This window comes from Galeopterus variegatus, unplaced genomic scaffold (genome assembly GCF_000696425.1).
Source record: "Galeopterus variegatus unplaced genomic scaffold, G_variegatus-3.0.2 Scaffold1366, whole genome shotgun sequence".
Classification (NCBI taxonomy): Eukaryota; Metazoa; Chordata; class Mammalia; order Dermoptera; family Cynocephalidae; genus Galeopterus; species Galeopterus variegatus.
Window position 1 is genome coordinate 302383 of NW_007727477.1, and position 17695 is coordinate 320077.

At 39.0% G+C, this 17695-nt stretch overlaps 1 protein-coding gene across 2 annotated transcripts in view; it reads right to left on the minus strand.

The window, feature by feature from the left end:
* Positions 1–17695, minus strand: part of WDR89 (WD repeat domain 89) — a 70954-nt gene that overhangs the window by 33874 nt on the left and 19385 nt on the right. The window contains exon 2 of one of the 2 annotated variants that reach the window (XM_008576552.1): positions 883–2029. In XM_008576552.1, the coding sequence (XP_008574774.1) occupies positions 883–1998 (1116 nt within the window). In that variant the 5' untranslated portion in view covers positions 1999–2029. Of the gene's footprint in view, positions 1–614; positions 2030–17695 lie in introns of those variants that run through there. The other variant, XM_008576553.1, reaches the window with a different exon arrangement.

Genomic DNA, 17695 nt, shown 5'->3' on the forward strand with positions numbered 1-17695 from the left:
ATTTAACAATATTGTAGATGCAAATATTTACTAAATATATTCATCTCATTATAGATAGATGCCTATCACTTTATTTCTAAAACAATTTAATTCTATTTAGATTCAGAATATTTACATTTAAATTCTCCAATGTAATATATAAGGTGCACTGACCAAATAGAAGTTCCTCAAATAAGAAAATAGCCTGATTTGGTCTTATCAACAAGAAGAAATTTCAAATGTAAAAAACTGAGCTAAAAAATACACAGCCAACCACCTCTTTTAAGTTTTACCAGCTGTCTACTTCTAAAAAGTCCTAATCAGAGACACTTCTTTAAACCCAATATTTACTAATTCAACAGATGTGTTTTAAAATGAGAAATGTAATTATACTTAACTCACTGATTTTTTTTTCTTTTTAAATCACTGATTTTTATACTCCTGGCTTTAAATTTTTTTTTTCCTTTTTGTCTTTTTTTACTGACCGGTAACGGGATCGCAACCCTCGGTGTCGCGCCCGTACCAGGGACCAGCAACGGGATCGCAACCCTTGGTGTTGCGCCCGCACCACGCTCAGCCAGTGAGCGGGAACCAGTCTCCACATGGGATCCGAACCCTCGACGGGAGCACCACAGCGCTCCCAAGCGGCGCACTCTCCAGTGCGCCACCGGGCCAGCCCTAAAATTTTTTTATAATACATGAAGACTTGAAATAAACCATTCTCAACATTTTTCCAGGACTGTTTGCAAACTGGCTTGTTTTTACCTAAAGTTTTAAACATATCTACTGCAGGTAGTAAACAAAAAAAATTACTTAAAACTATAAAACCTACTAAGTAAACTCCCAAATGTAATATCACTACTTTTTCCTTCTCTTATAAGTATCATTACTGTGAACTCGTACTCGCTGGTGCACAGAGGATGCTATTTTCATACTGTCTTTCTTTGTAAAGGTCTTCTCTATAGCTCCAGGTTTCCAAAGTAACAACTGTGCATCTTCTCCTCCAGTCAGCAAAGAATCATCCTGCATATTCCAACAGAAAGAACGAACTGTAGCAGCATGCCCTCCCTGAAGGCTGGTCACATGTATCAATCCTGATGTGGTACAGTTCATTAAGTGAATCCTTCCTGTGTTTGTTCCTCCAATAACAAACAATCTGTCCATCTTTTCATGATACAGGCCACCAATCAAATAATCCAAAATACCTTCTTTCACATTAATTATTTCTCTGACATCCCGGATGTTCAAACGTGTAATTGGTTCATCAGTATCTAGGTGATTAAGATCCCACCAACAAAATCCTTCATCGTGTGTCATGCAGTAAATCTGTTTATAATCTTTCCCAGACCAACCAATACAGCTTACTGATGAAACTGAGTTACACGTTGTAATCAGTGCATCTTCTTCATTATCAACACTAATATCAAATACATTCACCAGGCCATCAGTTGAACCTGAGACCACCATGTTGGGATTGCTGGGATGGAAGCATACTTGAGTGATATCATCACTATGTGTCTCTGAATATGCACCAAGTGGGTCTTTAGCAGTAGACAAATCCTGAGAATTAACTCTTGCATCCCAAAATACCAACAATGCATCATCATCAACTTTTTCTGTACCAGCACAAATGATATAATCATTACAGTTGATATCAAAACTGATAAAAATATTGGAAGGGTAACCCTTGAACAGCTGAACAGGTTTTTCACTGGCTAATCGAGCATCCCAACATTTTACAGTGCCATCAGTACATGCTGAGTATACACTGTCACAGGAATTTGCAAATTTAACTCCATTAAGAAGTCCAGGATATCCACTAAATTCTCGTAGTACGTTTAACCTTTCTTTATCGTATATTCTGATTGATTCATTAGAACATAAAACAGCAACCAAGCTTCCTTTTTCTCCTTGTACAGTCTTTGATGTATCTATGCCAAGCAGATAAGTGGGCTCTTTAGTTCCTGAGGATCGTTTAACAACATGCAGATTAGCAAATTGTTCCTCAATCTTCTCCATATCAACAGTAGCATCCAAAGGTAGTAAAACTCTGTAATAAAAATATAAAAATTAAAATTAAACTCAAAGCTTCTCTAAATGGCAGTTAAATCAAGAACATTTTCCTCTGAGGGCTGGCACAAAACAGAAATAAAATCTCGTCTATCCCTATCATGATTTAACTAAAATTCAGTGCCTTCTAATTCAATCATTCTTTTTTTTTTTTTTTCCCTTTTTGTCTTTTTTCGTGTCCGGCAACGGATCGCAACCCTCAGTGTTGCACCCGCACCTCGCTCAGCCAGTGAGCGGGAACCGGTCTGTACGTGGGATCCGAACCCTCGGCAGGAGTGCCGTCGCGCTCCCAAGCAGCGCACTGTAGCAGTGCGCCACCAGGCCGGCCCCTCAATCATTCTTTAATACAGAACTTACCATATATACTTTATGCTAGTAAAAGAATTAAAAAACATGTACATATACCACTCAGTAGTTCTTATAGCCCAAATTCAATTACTGGTCCTACTCACAGTCCTCAGCATTGGCCAGGATCTCTACTTTGGAATCATGTAAGTAATACCTAGCTGCCTTACAAACTTTAGAATTTAAACACAGATGTATAGGCAAAAAAAAAAAAAAAGGTCCCCCCAAAGATGTTCATACATTAAATCCCTGGAACCTGTGAATATGTTAGGTTACATGACAAGGAGAATTGAGGTTGCAGATGGAATTAAGACTGCTAATCAGTCTAATTTAAGGCTGACCTTAAAATAGGGAGATTAACCTACATTACCCCAGTAAACCCAATGTAATAACAAGCATCTTTAAAAATGAAAGAGGAAGGGCTGGCCAGTTAGCCCAGTTGGTTACAGCATAGCCTTATAACCCCAAGATCATGGGTTTGGCTCCCTGTACCGGCCAGTCACAGAAAAATAAATAAAAATAAAAGTGGAAGAGGAAAGCAGAAGAAGAGAGTCAGAGGGAAATGTTACAATGAAAGAAAGGCACAGAGAGACATAACGTCGCTGGTTTTGAAGATGGGGATCATAAACCAAGGAGTGTGCGTGACCTCTAGAAACGAAAAGGCAAGGAAACATTCTCCTCTAGAGCCTCCAAATAGAAATGCAGTCCTGCATTTTAGTCCAGTGACATCCATTTTGGACTTCTGACCTCTAGAACTATGAGATAATAAACTTGTGTTGTTTCAAGCTACCAAGTTTGTAGTAATTTGTTACAGTACTGCAGTAGGAAACTAATACAATAGAGTTCCCCAGTATAGTATCCTGGAGAAGTGCTTCTCAGGCAGTAGCAGCTTACCAATGGTAGAACTGGGATTTGAACCTAGGCATTCTGGCTTCAGGGATTGTGCTCTTAACCACACTAGATTGCCTCTCCATGGTAGGTTGTATAGAAAGCAAGTTCAAGTCCAGAAAAATATGTATGCCTGGTGACTACAGTATATCATAAATGTTTCTAGTATGCTTTTTACCAATGAATATTCTAGGCTGCCCCATAAATTAAAATTTTCATTCTAAAGATAAAATGTTTTTTTTTTCTGTTGTATTGGTGATACTTTTTCAAGCATCTGTCTTTTCATCATTAAAAGGAGAAATGAATACTAATTCAAGAGTTGTTAGGAGGATTAACTGAAACAATGAATGTAGTATTCCACATAATGTCTGGCATATCATAGTACATATTCAATAGACATTACATAAAAATTACCAATGTTACCACTACCAATACCACTAACAACACATGAGGGAGAATTTGGATCTATCAGAGTGGCTCTAAACAGCACAATTAAACCAATGGGTACAAAATATTAAAAAGTTGGATTTGAGTTCAAAACACGAATAAGCACTCCCCTCAACTTTTAATTTTGAATATTTAAAAACTTACCAAAAAGCTGAAAGAATAGTACAATGAACACATATGCACACACACAACAGCCCTTCACCTCCCAGGTTCACCAATTGTTAACTTCTTGGCCACATTTGTTTTCTGTCTCTATACACATACACACACACAATTTTCTTTGTTTTTTTGGTGGCTGGCTGGATCTGAATCTGTGACCTTGGTGTTATAAGGCTGCACTCTCACCAACTGAGGTAACCAGCCAGCCCTATTGTTTCCTTGATGAACCATGTTGAAGATTAGTTGCAGACAAAATATTGCTTCATTCCAAAATACTTCAGTGTAAGAGCACCTCCCTAACCTTTTTTATATTTTATTATAAATGAAATGAATTTTTTGAAATGTCCAGGCCAGTTCTCTCAAATGTTGTCCTACATTCCAGTTCCACATTTTTGACTGGTATACTATTTAGGTGACCATGAGTACTTCCTATTGCATCACATCAGGGAGGCACATAATGCCAGGTTTGGTCACATGTTTGAAGCAATAACTATCAGATCTCTCCATCTTAAAGGTACGTTCCTCCCATGTAGTTAGTAAATAATCATGGAGTGATACTTTGACACTGAATAACCTATTCTCCAACAACCTTTCATCCTTGCCTGAATCAATGATTACACTGGCATCTGCAAAAGTCATTTTCTAATTCTATCATTTTTTCTACCTTATCTGGTATTCTTCTAAAAAGAAGAGCTTTTCCATTTCTCTCTTTGAGCATCACTAAGAAATTATGATTTTAAAAACTGTATGTGATAATTGATAGCTTTGTTGTTTTTTTGATGCTCAAACTGTCCTGACTTGGCCATTGAGAGACCCTTCAAGCAAGCTTTTATACCTTTAGATATTATTACCCCATCATTCTATGCACTACATGGAAAAATTCTGTGGAAGAATTAGGTAAGTCTAAACATGGTGAGCTTCCTTCAACTTAAGCATTCAGAGACTAAAAGATCATTTGCCAATTATCCTTTGTGGTAAACTGTTGGTTTTCCAACCAGATACACTAAAATAGCCTTCTTTCCTTGAACATGCCATGCTTGCTCCTGCCTCAGGACTCCAGCAATAGTTGTTTCTCTGCCTGGAATATTCTTTCCCTGTATTTTTGCATGAGTAACTCCTTCCTGTTATTAAGGTTTCAGTATATGTCACTTCTCAAGAAAGATTCTCTCCATCAACCAACCTAAAGTATCCCCTGTCATTCCCTATCACATTGCCTATTTCATTAATTTAAAAATTAAAAATATTTAATTATGAAATACTTCAAATGTACACAGAGGTGTAGAAAAAAGTATAAAACATGCAAATACATACTGCCCAGATTGAACGGATATTAACGTTCTGCCATATTTGCTTTAGTTTTTCTTAAAGAAAAGAAACATTACAGACACAACTAAAATTTCCCTCCTACGATTAAGAATAAAAATGGGGGCCGGCCCGGTGGCGCACTGGAGAAGTGCGCCGCTTGGGAGGGCGGCAGCACTCCCACCGAGGTTTCGGATCCCATGTGGAGACCGGTTCCCGCTCACTGGCTGAGCGCGGTGCGGGCGCAACACCGAGGGTTGCGATCCCGTTGCCGGTCCCCGGTACGGGCGCGACACTGAGGGTTGCGATCCCGTTACCGGTCAGTAAAAAAGACAAAAAGGAAAAAAAAAAAAAAAGAATAAAAATGGCATCATATATATATATGTATCGTTTTTGCAATTTGCTCTTTCCAATCAATATAATTTTTGAAAAATCCTATTTTATTGTTGAACTGATTGTCTCTTATTTGTTATCAATAAATGGTTGTTGAATAAGTGAATGAATAATTGATTCAATTTTCATGCATTAAGAGCTTAAGAGTTTTAGGAAAAACAATAAACCTAAAAGAATATTGCATGTATCTGCATGTTTGCAGGGGGACCCCTGCTCATGGAAACTGGTAAAATAATGGCATTCTTTAAAATAGTACTTTAAGTAAAGCACAAAAAGAAAACTGAGAAAGATTTTATATCTGTGAAGAAAAATATTGTTTAACATAATTTACCATAAGCTATTCAAATATATCCTAAAACGTGTATTTAACTTAAAAATGTACTGCTTGTATGCTGCAGGGAAGAAACCCTTTTAATTCCAGATGAAAACAATTTCTCATTCTCAAACTATTCAAACTGAACTTTTATAACCTATGAAATTAGAAAAGAAACAGTTCAAGGTCAAGGGTTCAGATCCCCATACTGGCCAGCTGCCAAAAAAGAGAGAGAGAGAGAGAGAGAGAGTTTTTTACTACTCCTTCATATTCATCTTTGCATATGAGAGATCAGGTTGATACAAAATTTAAACAATAAGAAAGTTTAATGTGGCTTTTGAACTAATATAATTTACAGGACAAGGACTACTCACTGCTACACCCAAGTAGGAGAGTAGTACTGTATTCCTTCCCTTCTCTACTGCCTGAAAGAACAGTACCCTGCAAAGCTTTAATTCAAAGGATTCTGAGGATTGGAGTGGTGAGGCAGGCAAAGTGGGCCCCAGATGGAATGCTACAGCAAAATTAACATTTCAGAACTGTAGCAATGGTAATAGTCAATGGCTATCCACACAGCGCAGTTCAAATGCAGCGTATTTCAAAAACCAAAACAAAACCGAGAACAGGACACATCAAAAAAAAAAAAAAAGAAAGAAAGAAAGAAAACAAGTTAGATATTAGAGGTAAACTAGGTATACCCCACAATACTTTCAAGCTATTGAGTTTATATTCATCCATAGAAACATGAAAATCCTTAACTTATATTTTAAACCATTAATATACAAGTGAATATGTGAAATACAACCTTCTAAAGCTATATAATTCTTAATTTTACACACCAATGAATCATTCCAGATTGATGAATTCACTCTTACTTCCATGTATAAGTTACCCCAATCTGAGTTTTCTTTGTGCAATCTACTTCCCAGTTCTCAAGAAAAGCAGTAGGGTCTCTTTTCTTCTCACTTCACACTCATAGGATTACCTCATTCACATTCATGTTTTCAAGTGCCACCTATTGGCCAATGATCACATCTCTCTATTTACAATCCACATTTTCAATTGTCTATTGGCCTTGGATGTGTCCCACTATAACTCAAAATAAAACTAATGATTTATGTTCCCCTCCTCCCAAAGCCTTCCCCTTTAAAAAAAAAAAAAAAAAAAAAAAAAAACTTACACTTCTCAATTTTCTCTATTTTGGTCAAGGTATTGGTATCATAACGATGATACCCTAATCTACCTGGTTATCCAAGCTAGAAATCCTCTGAAAGATCTAATTCTCCTACTCATGCTTCTCATCTAATCAATCTCTAAATCCTAATTTGGGGCTGCAGACTGCTTAGGGAAGTGTTAGGTTAAATCTATTTTTGTAGATCAAAATAATAATGACAGTTTCATATGGTCCAACCTAGCAAAAATATATGAAGAGAGCAAATAAGATTAAGCATATTTTTATCTTTTCTTTATTTCGGTTAGATGCATTAAAAAAATGCTTAGCATTCTAGAGCTCAACAAGCTAAGGAATATTATGGTAAGAGCTGAGGATGTGAGCAAGCATTTCTCCTATCAATATATCCATACACACAAAGGCATGAGAAGAGAGGGACAGAAAAGAGCTCTAAAGCAAAGAGTAGGGAGGATAAAAGAGAAATGCAGGTAAGCAAAAAGAGAACAGTAAAATTTATTTTTATCAATCAAATGTTGTATCATTTTATTTCCTATTAAAATAAAATGCTTTTCCTGTATATAAAGTACATCTTAAACACGTCTAGCTGCAACTGGGTATTGCTTATTCCTCAATTGGCTCAGTTTGAATATGAAATATGAATGAGAGCCTATTTTAAATAATTCCATAAAAGGAGAGGAAGTTTGTTTTAATTTAAACAAGGGCAAAAAAAAAAAAAGAAAAAAAAACGGGCCAGCCCGGTGGCGCACTGCTACAGTGCGCTGCTTGGGAGTGCGGCAGCGCTCCCGCCAAGGGTTCGGATCCCACATACAGACCGGTTCCAGCTCACTGGCTGAGCGAGGGGCGGGCGCGGCACAGAGGGTTGCGATCCCGTTGCCGGTCCGGTACGGGCGCGACACTGAGGGTTGTGGTCCGTTGCCGGACACGAAAAAAGACAAAAAGGAAAAAAAAAAGTATTAAAAGAAAATAACATACATTTTACACCTATTTAGAAACTATTGATTACAAAAGGTACTATACTAAAAGTCCTCTGCACATTATTTTTGTATGAAATATAAATGAACGGTATCCTCAGAAATAGATGTATTTCTATTTTTCCGGTATAAATATTCATCATAATCGAAAGACTGGACAGCATAAGCATTATATACTATTATACTTTTTAATACTGAAGAGTAACAATTGCATTTGAAGTATACGTTGGATAACTAATTTTCTTTTGAGACAATTTACCAGATGTGGGTCAGAAAATCCTAACTCCCACAGGTGGAACTCACTATTGCCTGTTGACTTTAATGAACTAGCTAAGACGACTGTGAAATGCAAATGTCTAGCAGATGTCCCAAATGTACAGGGAAGCTTAAAAGGAGAGGTCATTCAGGAACAGGATTTAATAACTTGGCAATCCACACCTATAATTTAACTACAATAATGCTACCACATCTATTAAATTGGGCTTCAGTAATTGAGCCTCAGAGATAAGAAAATAATCATAATTGGAGATCAATAAATGCTAAGTTATGTCCTAGAAACTTAATGTCCAGTTTTTTAATCCTAATCATTTAACCCTATGAGATGAGGGAGCTTGGTTTGAAATTCAAGTTGTTACTTCAAAACCTTTGAACTTGTGTTCATGCTATTGCTCATCTATGTAAATACTTCCTGTCTTTACTTTACTTAAGGAATATGCCTATTAGGCTGTGAGAGAAGAAGGAATTACATGTTAATTCTACATATTAGCAGAGGAGAAAGAAAGGAACAGTACAATTGAAAAAAATATACACCAACCTAAAAAAGATTACAATAAGGAATGATCCTTTACTTTTTACTGTTGTGTCCCACTTTTTCTTCTTTTAAAAAACTTTTTATTGTGTAATTTGTATGAAGTAGAGAATAGCCAAAAAAAAAAAAAACCCTTATATACCCATCATTCAGCATAATTATATTCCCCAAAAGTTATTATTAGGGACATAGAGGTCAGTTATACATCATATTTTATTTGAAGAGCAATTAGGAAATCCAAATGGACAGAATAATGGAATTCCTCAAATTTCCCCCCCCCACCCCCAATATGGCATCAATGTGATTGATTTCAGGACTTGACTCCAGGTCCAGGAGCCAATCCTAATTAGTTTAAATTTATCAGAGTAGTCCCATTCCTTTTACCTAGTAATTGGTTCAAAAACCTTATATTTTTGCCAGTCTGTGCATGCATCCCCTCCCAACTACGAGTTGTCCAGATGTGGAACACTAACTCTAAAGAGGACCCAAGCCAACTGAAGGACTTTTACACCATGTTTATGAGATCCAACACTTCCTGATTAAGTGAGTTTGCAGCAGAGTTTTTGCCAATTTGGCCAGAACCACCCTAACTAATAAGAAATAATCAAAGTCTTGGACATATCACCAAGTACTGACCTAATATAAGAAACCCCTACAAAGAAAGACTTAAAGAAAATAATTTTAAAAATCAATTTTCATTCATATTAAAAAAAGAAAAATGAGATATACAGAGGAATCCTCAGAAGACTCTTTATAAAAATCTATGCTTAGTATTTATGATCCCTGATTCTAACAATATCAACAAAATTTTTTTAAAAAACCACTGAAATGATACAATATTTTAAAAAAGAAAACAATATAGAACTCCGGCTGGTAAGTTTCTGTATGTTTTAATAACATATTTATATTTTAAAATATCTAATATAGTCACATGGTTCAAAATTCAAAAGGTCCTAAAACTACTGTCTTGGAATGTTTCTGTCCTCAAGTCCCTTTCCTCTCCTAGGAGACAATAAATGTTACCAGTTTCTTACAAATACTTTCAGAGATCGTCAATTTGGAGTTTAATGAAAATATTGCCATAAAGTATTTTTAGCTTAACAAATCCTGCCAGTGTGGTATGATTTAAAAAAAAAAGGTTTAAAAATTAATTTCAAACCCCATTCTACCACAAACTAGCAAAAGTCATCCTGGTACTTATTATCTAAACTCTCTAAGTCTCAGTTTCCTCATTTTTAAAACGGGGATGAAAAGTGATGCACTCAACCCTAAGTGTCCTTATGGCCAAGTACTATGCTAAGTCCTGGAGATTTGGGTGAAAAACATACTTGCTGTCTTCAAGAACTTGGGAGACAGACAAGTAAACAATTACAATATAGTGTGATAGACACCAGGACAAAGGTAATCACAGGATAATACAGGAACACAAAGCAGAAGCATGTGGAGGACACAATTCTGAGGATTCTTTCTAATTTTCATTTAACTTGCCTTATTCATTTAAATTAATTTCACATTTCAAAAACTACTTTTCTTACAACTGTTAAAAAATGTAAGCAATCTTAGTTACTTTTATATGAACATCTATTTTTAACAAAATGAATCAACATGCAAAATTTCATGAACACAAATATCAAATAACTCTCAATTCTGAATAAACTATTGATATACCAAACTGAGTTGGTGCTTTCTTTTTTAGATTTTATTTTTTATTTTACAATGAAAAATATACCTCTAAAGAGCATATGACCTTCAACATGTTTTAAAAGATGACGGAGTTTCACTGCCCAAAGTTCTCAGTTAACTCCCCCAAGATTCTTAACTTTTACGTAGGTACCAATCAGAAAGGCTTAGAATTTAACCTATTAAAAATGCCCTTGGGCCAGCCCAGTGGCACACTAGTGAGTGCGCCGCTTGGGAGGGCGGCGGCGCTCCCACCGAGGTTTCGGATCCCATGTGGAGACCGGTTCCCGCTCACTGGCTGAGCGTGGTGCGGGCGCAACACCGAGGGTTGTGATCCCGTTGCCGGTCCCCGGTATGGGCGCGACACCGAGGGTTGCGATCCCATTACCGGTCAGTAAAAAAGGAAAAAAAAAAAATGCCCTTCGAGTTCTATGGAGAAAGCAGGGCTTACAAGAAAAGAAAAAAAAGACACAGGAGTCAAGATTTCTCATTAGCAAATCTAGAACAACTTGCACAAAAAAATAATATTGGATTACAACCCAAAGAGTAAAATAAATAGCCATGAGCCCATACTGATAAAAATAAATTAGTAAATAAGTAATGGAGAAGAGGCAAATATTTCTTAAAGAATTCTAAATAATATATGTAACTATACTCCTTCCAGGAAGTAGAGCTTAATTCTCCTTCCCTAGAGTGTAGGCTGGACTTGTTACTTGCTTCCAAAGAATGGAGTATGGAAACGGTAAAATAGCAACTTCTCTGTGGAAAATCTGGAAGACATCACTGTGACCAGCTGACCAAGGGTATTATCATCCCTGATAAGTCATGTTGCTATATTGTGCCTCCTGGTGTGATGTGATGAGAAATACACTTAATCTTTGAGGTATTCTTCTCCCAAAACCCAAACACCAATCTAATCATGAGAAAACATCAGACAAACCCAAATTGAGGGACAATCTACAAATACTTGGTCTGTACTCTTCAAAAGTTTTTAGGTCATGAAAAACAAGGAAAGACTGAGAAACTGTCACATTTTGGGGGAGACAAAGGAGATGTGATGACTAAATGCAAAGTCCTTGATTAGGTCCTGGAGCAGAAAAAGGACGTTAGTGGAAAAACTGGTGAACTCTGTCATTTAGTTAACAGTATTACACCAGTGTTAATTCTTAGTTTTGACAAATGTACCATCGTTATGTTAACATCAGGGAAGCTAGGTGAGGCGTATACAGGAACTCTACTGTCTTCGTAACTTCTCTGTAAACCTAACATTCCAAAATAAAAAGCATTTAAAACAATGTCCCTTGATACCTATCATGGATGTTTATAGGTTCTAGACAGAAAAGGATTTCAGGTACATACATGCTAGTTATGTCCCTATGCAGAAAAGCCCTTCAGTCAATCTCAATTCCAGACCTGATATGGCTCTGGCAGGCCAATCAGGACTACACCAACAAGGTCTGCCCTAGCCACCTCCCTTATCTATCTTCATTATAAACTGAAAATTATACAGCAGAGCCCAAAGGAATCTCTCCCCTCACGCCAACATCCCCTTCCCCAAAGCATTACTGGGGAAAGGTAAAAATAAAATCTTGAGAATTCTCACTAGTGCTCCCAAATTTGGACAGAAGCCAACTGAGGGGGTAGGTAGGCAATCACAGAAAAACTCTCTGAAGTAAACACTCCTACTTACTACTGCAGAAACTCAGCAAAGGCATGAAGGCTGCTAAGGCTTACCATTTTTTTATGGTCTCCAGGCTAAGTTTGGGAAATAAGAAGTGGCCTATAGGAGTAGGATATACCTGGGACTTGGTGGAGTGCAACTGGGTACAGGACATTTACTGGGATCTCAAAAGAGAGAACGGAGTCCAGGTCCCCCAGCAAGGACTGACTGCCTCAGACCCAGCATGTGACTAGTTTTTGCCAGTGGAAATGATGCACGTCATATCTACACAAGGTGATCTGGAGATAATGTGTCTTCTCCACCTTCACTTCACCAATTTGCTGGGTAGACGCAAGAACTATGAGACCCTACAGGATGATAGAGTCATAAAATAAAAGGAGTCAGGGTCCTCCACTCACCATACAAAAGGCTATCTGCTGACCAGCAAAACCTACATTTGACAGCATCAGTCAATCAGCTGTGTATATAACTAAAACACGTAGTTTTTAAAACCCCAAAACATCATGATTCCAACAACTTAATGTTGTTCATCTTTGAAACTCAAAGTGAATTTTCAAGAACCAGAATCTCTTGTACTAATATCTATATTTCAACATTCCATTTCATCAATTTTTTTGGTGTGTGTTAAATCCAAGTTAAACTAAATGTAATACAACTTAGATAAAATGTAAAACATACTATCACACTTTAATAAAATTATTTCCACTCATTCTTACCTCTGTCCATCCTATCTGTATACTTGAGCAGAAAGGTCTCTAGGATAATATTTGTAAAATGTATTTTCAAAGTACGTGGAGTGTAGGCAGGGAGAAGGTAAGCGGTGGAGCCTTCTATTTCTTTTCTATATTGCTGAAATTTTTAATGATGATGACAATCTCATAACAACCTCATAAGTACCATTATGTCCATTTCACTGACGAGAAAAGCACAGCTAACATACAGTAAGTCAGGTTTCTGAACTTAAGCATTCTGTTCCAGAGAACATGCTATTAATTCCTATACTATACTGCCTTGGTAGTAAGCATATATCACACTTTTTAAAAATAGGTGTATACTATGTTGCTTCTATGTAAGCATATAGCATACTAATTTTTTTTTAAGGGGGAATATTAGCAGAGCACCTGGAAGCTGTAGCTGCTAATGTCATGCTCCAGTGGTGAAACCAGTGGCAAACCTGAAAAATCAAGTTCAGATCCCCAGAATGGCCAGCCACCAAAAAACAAAAAAAGCACACAAAAAACCCCTGAAAAATCTAGGCGTAGCCACAACAACTCTATACTGGACATTAAAGAGGTACATTATTTATCAAGCATCTCTAATGTCAGCTAACCTGAAGTAGAACTGCACAGGGCAAGCTCAGAAATGTGGTTATTAACATTTCAGAAAAACTGGGAAGAGTAAAATAGAAACAATCGCCCATATGCATTATCAGTATGTCCTGGAGGAAAGAATACCTTGGGATAGACAGCATACATTGGTTTAACTTCAGCAGAACCTTTCCCAGAAAACATTAATATTGATAATTAAGAAAAATTAGTGTGTATGTTTTAAACCAACACAGAATTGGCTTTAAAACAATTTGCCAAAGAACCACTTGTTTTAAATTGGAAAGAAGTGCTGAATATTTAGTGGAAGTTATGCTAAACTGACACCTGCTACAACTCCAATATAATTTTAAATTTCATATTCATTAATGACTGAGACTTAATGTCTTTGTAAATTAATCCTGCTTAGTGAGTCTGAATATGCTATTCTTATTCACGTAAAATGTTCAAGATACTGGCTGCAGCAACATATGGCATCCCATGCATTAAATACACTAAAATTCTCAGGAAAAGCACAATTTTTAAAGTGTAAGAATCTGTTACTAAGGAAAAAGGAGAGGAGTGGGAGGGAATGACACACATTTTCTCAGGCAGTGCAAGATTACCCCAGGTTCCAGATACAATATTGAAAGCATCTTTTTAAAAACAAAGACATTTTTCCTCAATAACATCCTAAGATGTCCAGTCTCTCAAGCAATTCCATCCAAAAGTCACCCTTTACAGTAAGTGTACAAATGTCTAACTTCTTTCTTCCTGAACAATTATCTGCCTTTTCCTTTCCAGAACAACCAGCTGGTTAACCAAACAGAGAAACCAAACTTCTCCAGTCACCAGATGTCTTAATTTGGAACAGTTAGAAGCAATGTAGAATAATCCAATTCTTGAATTGGTACTATATGTTTACTAGTTCTTCTTATTCTAATTCTGAAAAGATGCTTTTAAAAATTATGCAAATGCTGTCTTTAATAATTGCAAAAAATAAAATAAAATAAAATAAGAAAAAATAAAAAGAACCATGCCCTCTTTAAGAATGATGTTAACATTGTCATAAAGCCAGCTACTTGAATATTATGTATGTTACAGTTAGAAATCGTTAAACATTAAATCTACTCAACAACATTAAATCTACTCAAAAGTCCTACAGAATTGCTCTGTTCAGGAATTCAAAAGCAATTATGACACAACAGGCCTAGAACATACTGGATTCAGCAGAGAATACAAAGTCCCTAACATCATGGAAGACAGTAGGCTCACAACTAATTAAAACAATAAAAACGGTCAGTCATGAGAGTTAAAATAATATAGGATAAGGCAAGAAAAATGAAGCAGATAAGGCCTTTTAGATTCAATCATTAAGGAAAGCTTCTCCCATGATGTGACACTGAGCTGAGATCAGAACAAAATGAGGAAGCAAGGTACTGTGGCGTGAGCCTCCCAGGCAGACAGAAATAGCAAGTGGCCATATTCAATCATTAAGGAAAGCTTCTCCCATGATGTGACACTGAGCTGAGATCAGAACGAAATGAGGAAGCAAGGTACTGTGGCGTGAGCCTCCCAGGCAGACAGAAATAGCAAGTGGCCATGGCAGCTAAAGCTGAGCAAGAGAATGAAGGAGTGGTGTGGAAAATGAGGTTACAGAGGTAGTAGAGACAGATGAGAGCTTAGTAGTCCATGGTGAGAACTTTAGATTTTACTCTCAAGGGAGAAAGAAAGTCACTGCGGGTTGACAGCTGGTGAGAGACACTGGAAACAGATTCCTCTGGATGCTGCCTGGAGAACAGACCTTAGGGCAAGAGTGAAAGTGAAAGAGTTAAAAGATTTGTGCAAAATTCTGGGCAAGAGATATGATGATAAATGGCTGCACACAGGTCACAAATATGAAAGCGGAACAAACAGAATTTTCTGCAGGTGGGGTGTAAGGAGTGGTGTCAAGAATGATTCCTCAGGACTTCTGGTCAAGATGGCTGAATAGATGGTCCCCAGAGTTACTCTCCCACAGATCAACTAACTTACAACTATTAAAAAGCAATAACAGCCAAGCTGGGGCCGCTAGAGCTCAGGGGAAGAGGAAGAGCAACCTACCGAGTGCATGAAGGCCAGAGAAGCCACAATGAGAGAAAGAAAAAACTGCTCCAACCGTTTTGAGCCCTGGCCACTTCCAGGCTGGAGCTGCTGAGCACATGGAGCAGGAGCCAGCAAAAGCTGCAGCTGTGCCCTTCAGATGAAGGTGCATGGAAGTGGCAAGGGAGAAGAGGGCCTTGGTGGCCCCCAGGCCAGCAAGAACACAAATAGGGTTCCTGTGGACCCACATAGGAGCAAAGAGCCACAACAACTGAAAAAAGGGAGCCACTCAGAGGCCAGTAAGTCATCACAAGGGACCGGCGTACAGTGTGTCCCATGGGAAGTGTTTACAGCATGGGCAGTGGGAAAGACAGGCCCAAAAGGAGAACACTGGGACACAGCAAGGACAGCTGATCTGCCGCCCAATCAGCATAGGACCACTTAGAGGAGACTGGTCAAGAATATAGAATTGCATTTGGTGCAGTTTGATAAAAAGACTCAGGCCTAGACCAGTGTCTCTACACAACCCAGGTACATTGGATGTCACTAAACCCCGGAGTCCTATAATGTCAACCATTAAAACCTGAGCTGCACAAAAAGCCTTCCCCAGGGAATCAACAGCAAAGCAGCAATTTAGCTCAACCACAGAGCTCAAGTACTGGTACCCACAGGAGGTTCCCCCACTTTGGAAGTAAGCAAAGGACAACAAATTAGTTCCAGCACAGAGTTTAAGTAGTGGGAACAGCAAATAATCCAACACAGAACTGAAAGAAAAAAGAGTACCCACAACCAGAAACAAAGTTTGATATTAATTAGTAAAGGTCTCATTTCACCAAAGAACACTTATAACACCTAGAAGGACCGAAAGTCCCCTAGGCTACCAAGCCAGTAACAGGGTACAACGAGGCATACTGTCAGGGCCACAGGGCCCACCCAGGGTCCAGAGGCATGGATCCAGGGACTGGACCCTCGTCCCACAACCAGGCATATGTCCAATGCCATGGGGCCCACCCAGCGTGCTGAGGCATGGATCCGGGGACTGTACCCTCATCCCACAACCAGGCACACTGCCAGCACCACAGGGACCACCCACGGTCATGAGGCCTTGAGCCAGTGACCAGACCCTCCTTCCACAACCAGGCACACCACTAGCACCACGGGGCCCACCTGGGGTCCTGAGGAATAGATCTGCGGACCGGACCTCCTCCCACAACCAGGCACACTGCCATCACCACCTCCAACTAGGTAAGGAACATGCCAAAAACACCACCTCCATGTGGGTGACCCACTACAGCCATCACAGTAACCATGGCTGCCGCGAAAGCAGCTAGACGCCACAACCACCACGCAGATGGTCCGCCAGCCACTGGAGTGCATTGCATACTGTCAGGGCCACAGGGCCCACCCAGGGTCCAGAGGCATGGATCCAGGGACTGGACCCTCGTCCCACAACCAGGCATATGTCCAATGCCATGGGGCCCACCCAGCGTGCTGAGGCATGGATCCGGGGACTGTACCCTCATCCCACAACCAGGCACACTGCCAGCACCACAGGGACCACCCACGGTCGTGAGGCCTTGAGCCAGTGACCAGACCCTCCTTCCACAACCAGGCACACCACTAGCACCACGGGGCCCACCTGGGGTCCTGAGGCATAGATCTGCGGACCGGACCTCCTCCCACAACCAGGCACACTGCCATCACCACCTCCAACTAGGTAAGGAACATGCCAAAAACACCACCTCCATGTGGGTGACCCACTACAGCCATCACAGTAACCATGGCTGCCGCGAAAGCAGCTAGACGCCACAACCACCACGCAGATGGTCCGCCCAATTGAAAGGCAGAGATTGTCAGATTGGGGGTGGTGGGGAGGGAGACACAAGACCCAACTATATGTTGTCTTTAAAAACCCTATTTTAGGGATGGCCTGTGGCTCACTCGGGAGAGTGTGGTGCTGATAACACCAAGGCCACAGGTTCGGATCCCATATAGGGATGGCCAGTTCGCTCACTGGGTAAGCGTGGTGCTGACAACACCAGGTCAAGGGTTAAGATCCCCTTACCAGTCATCTTTAAAAA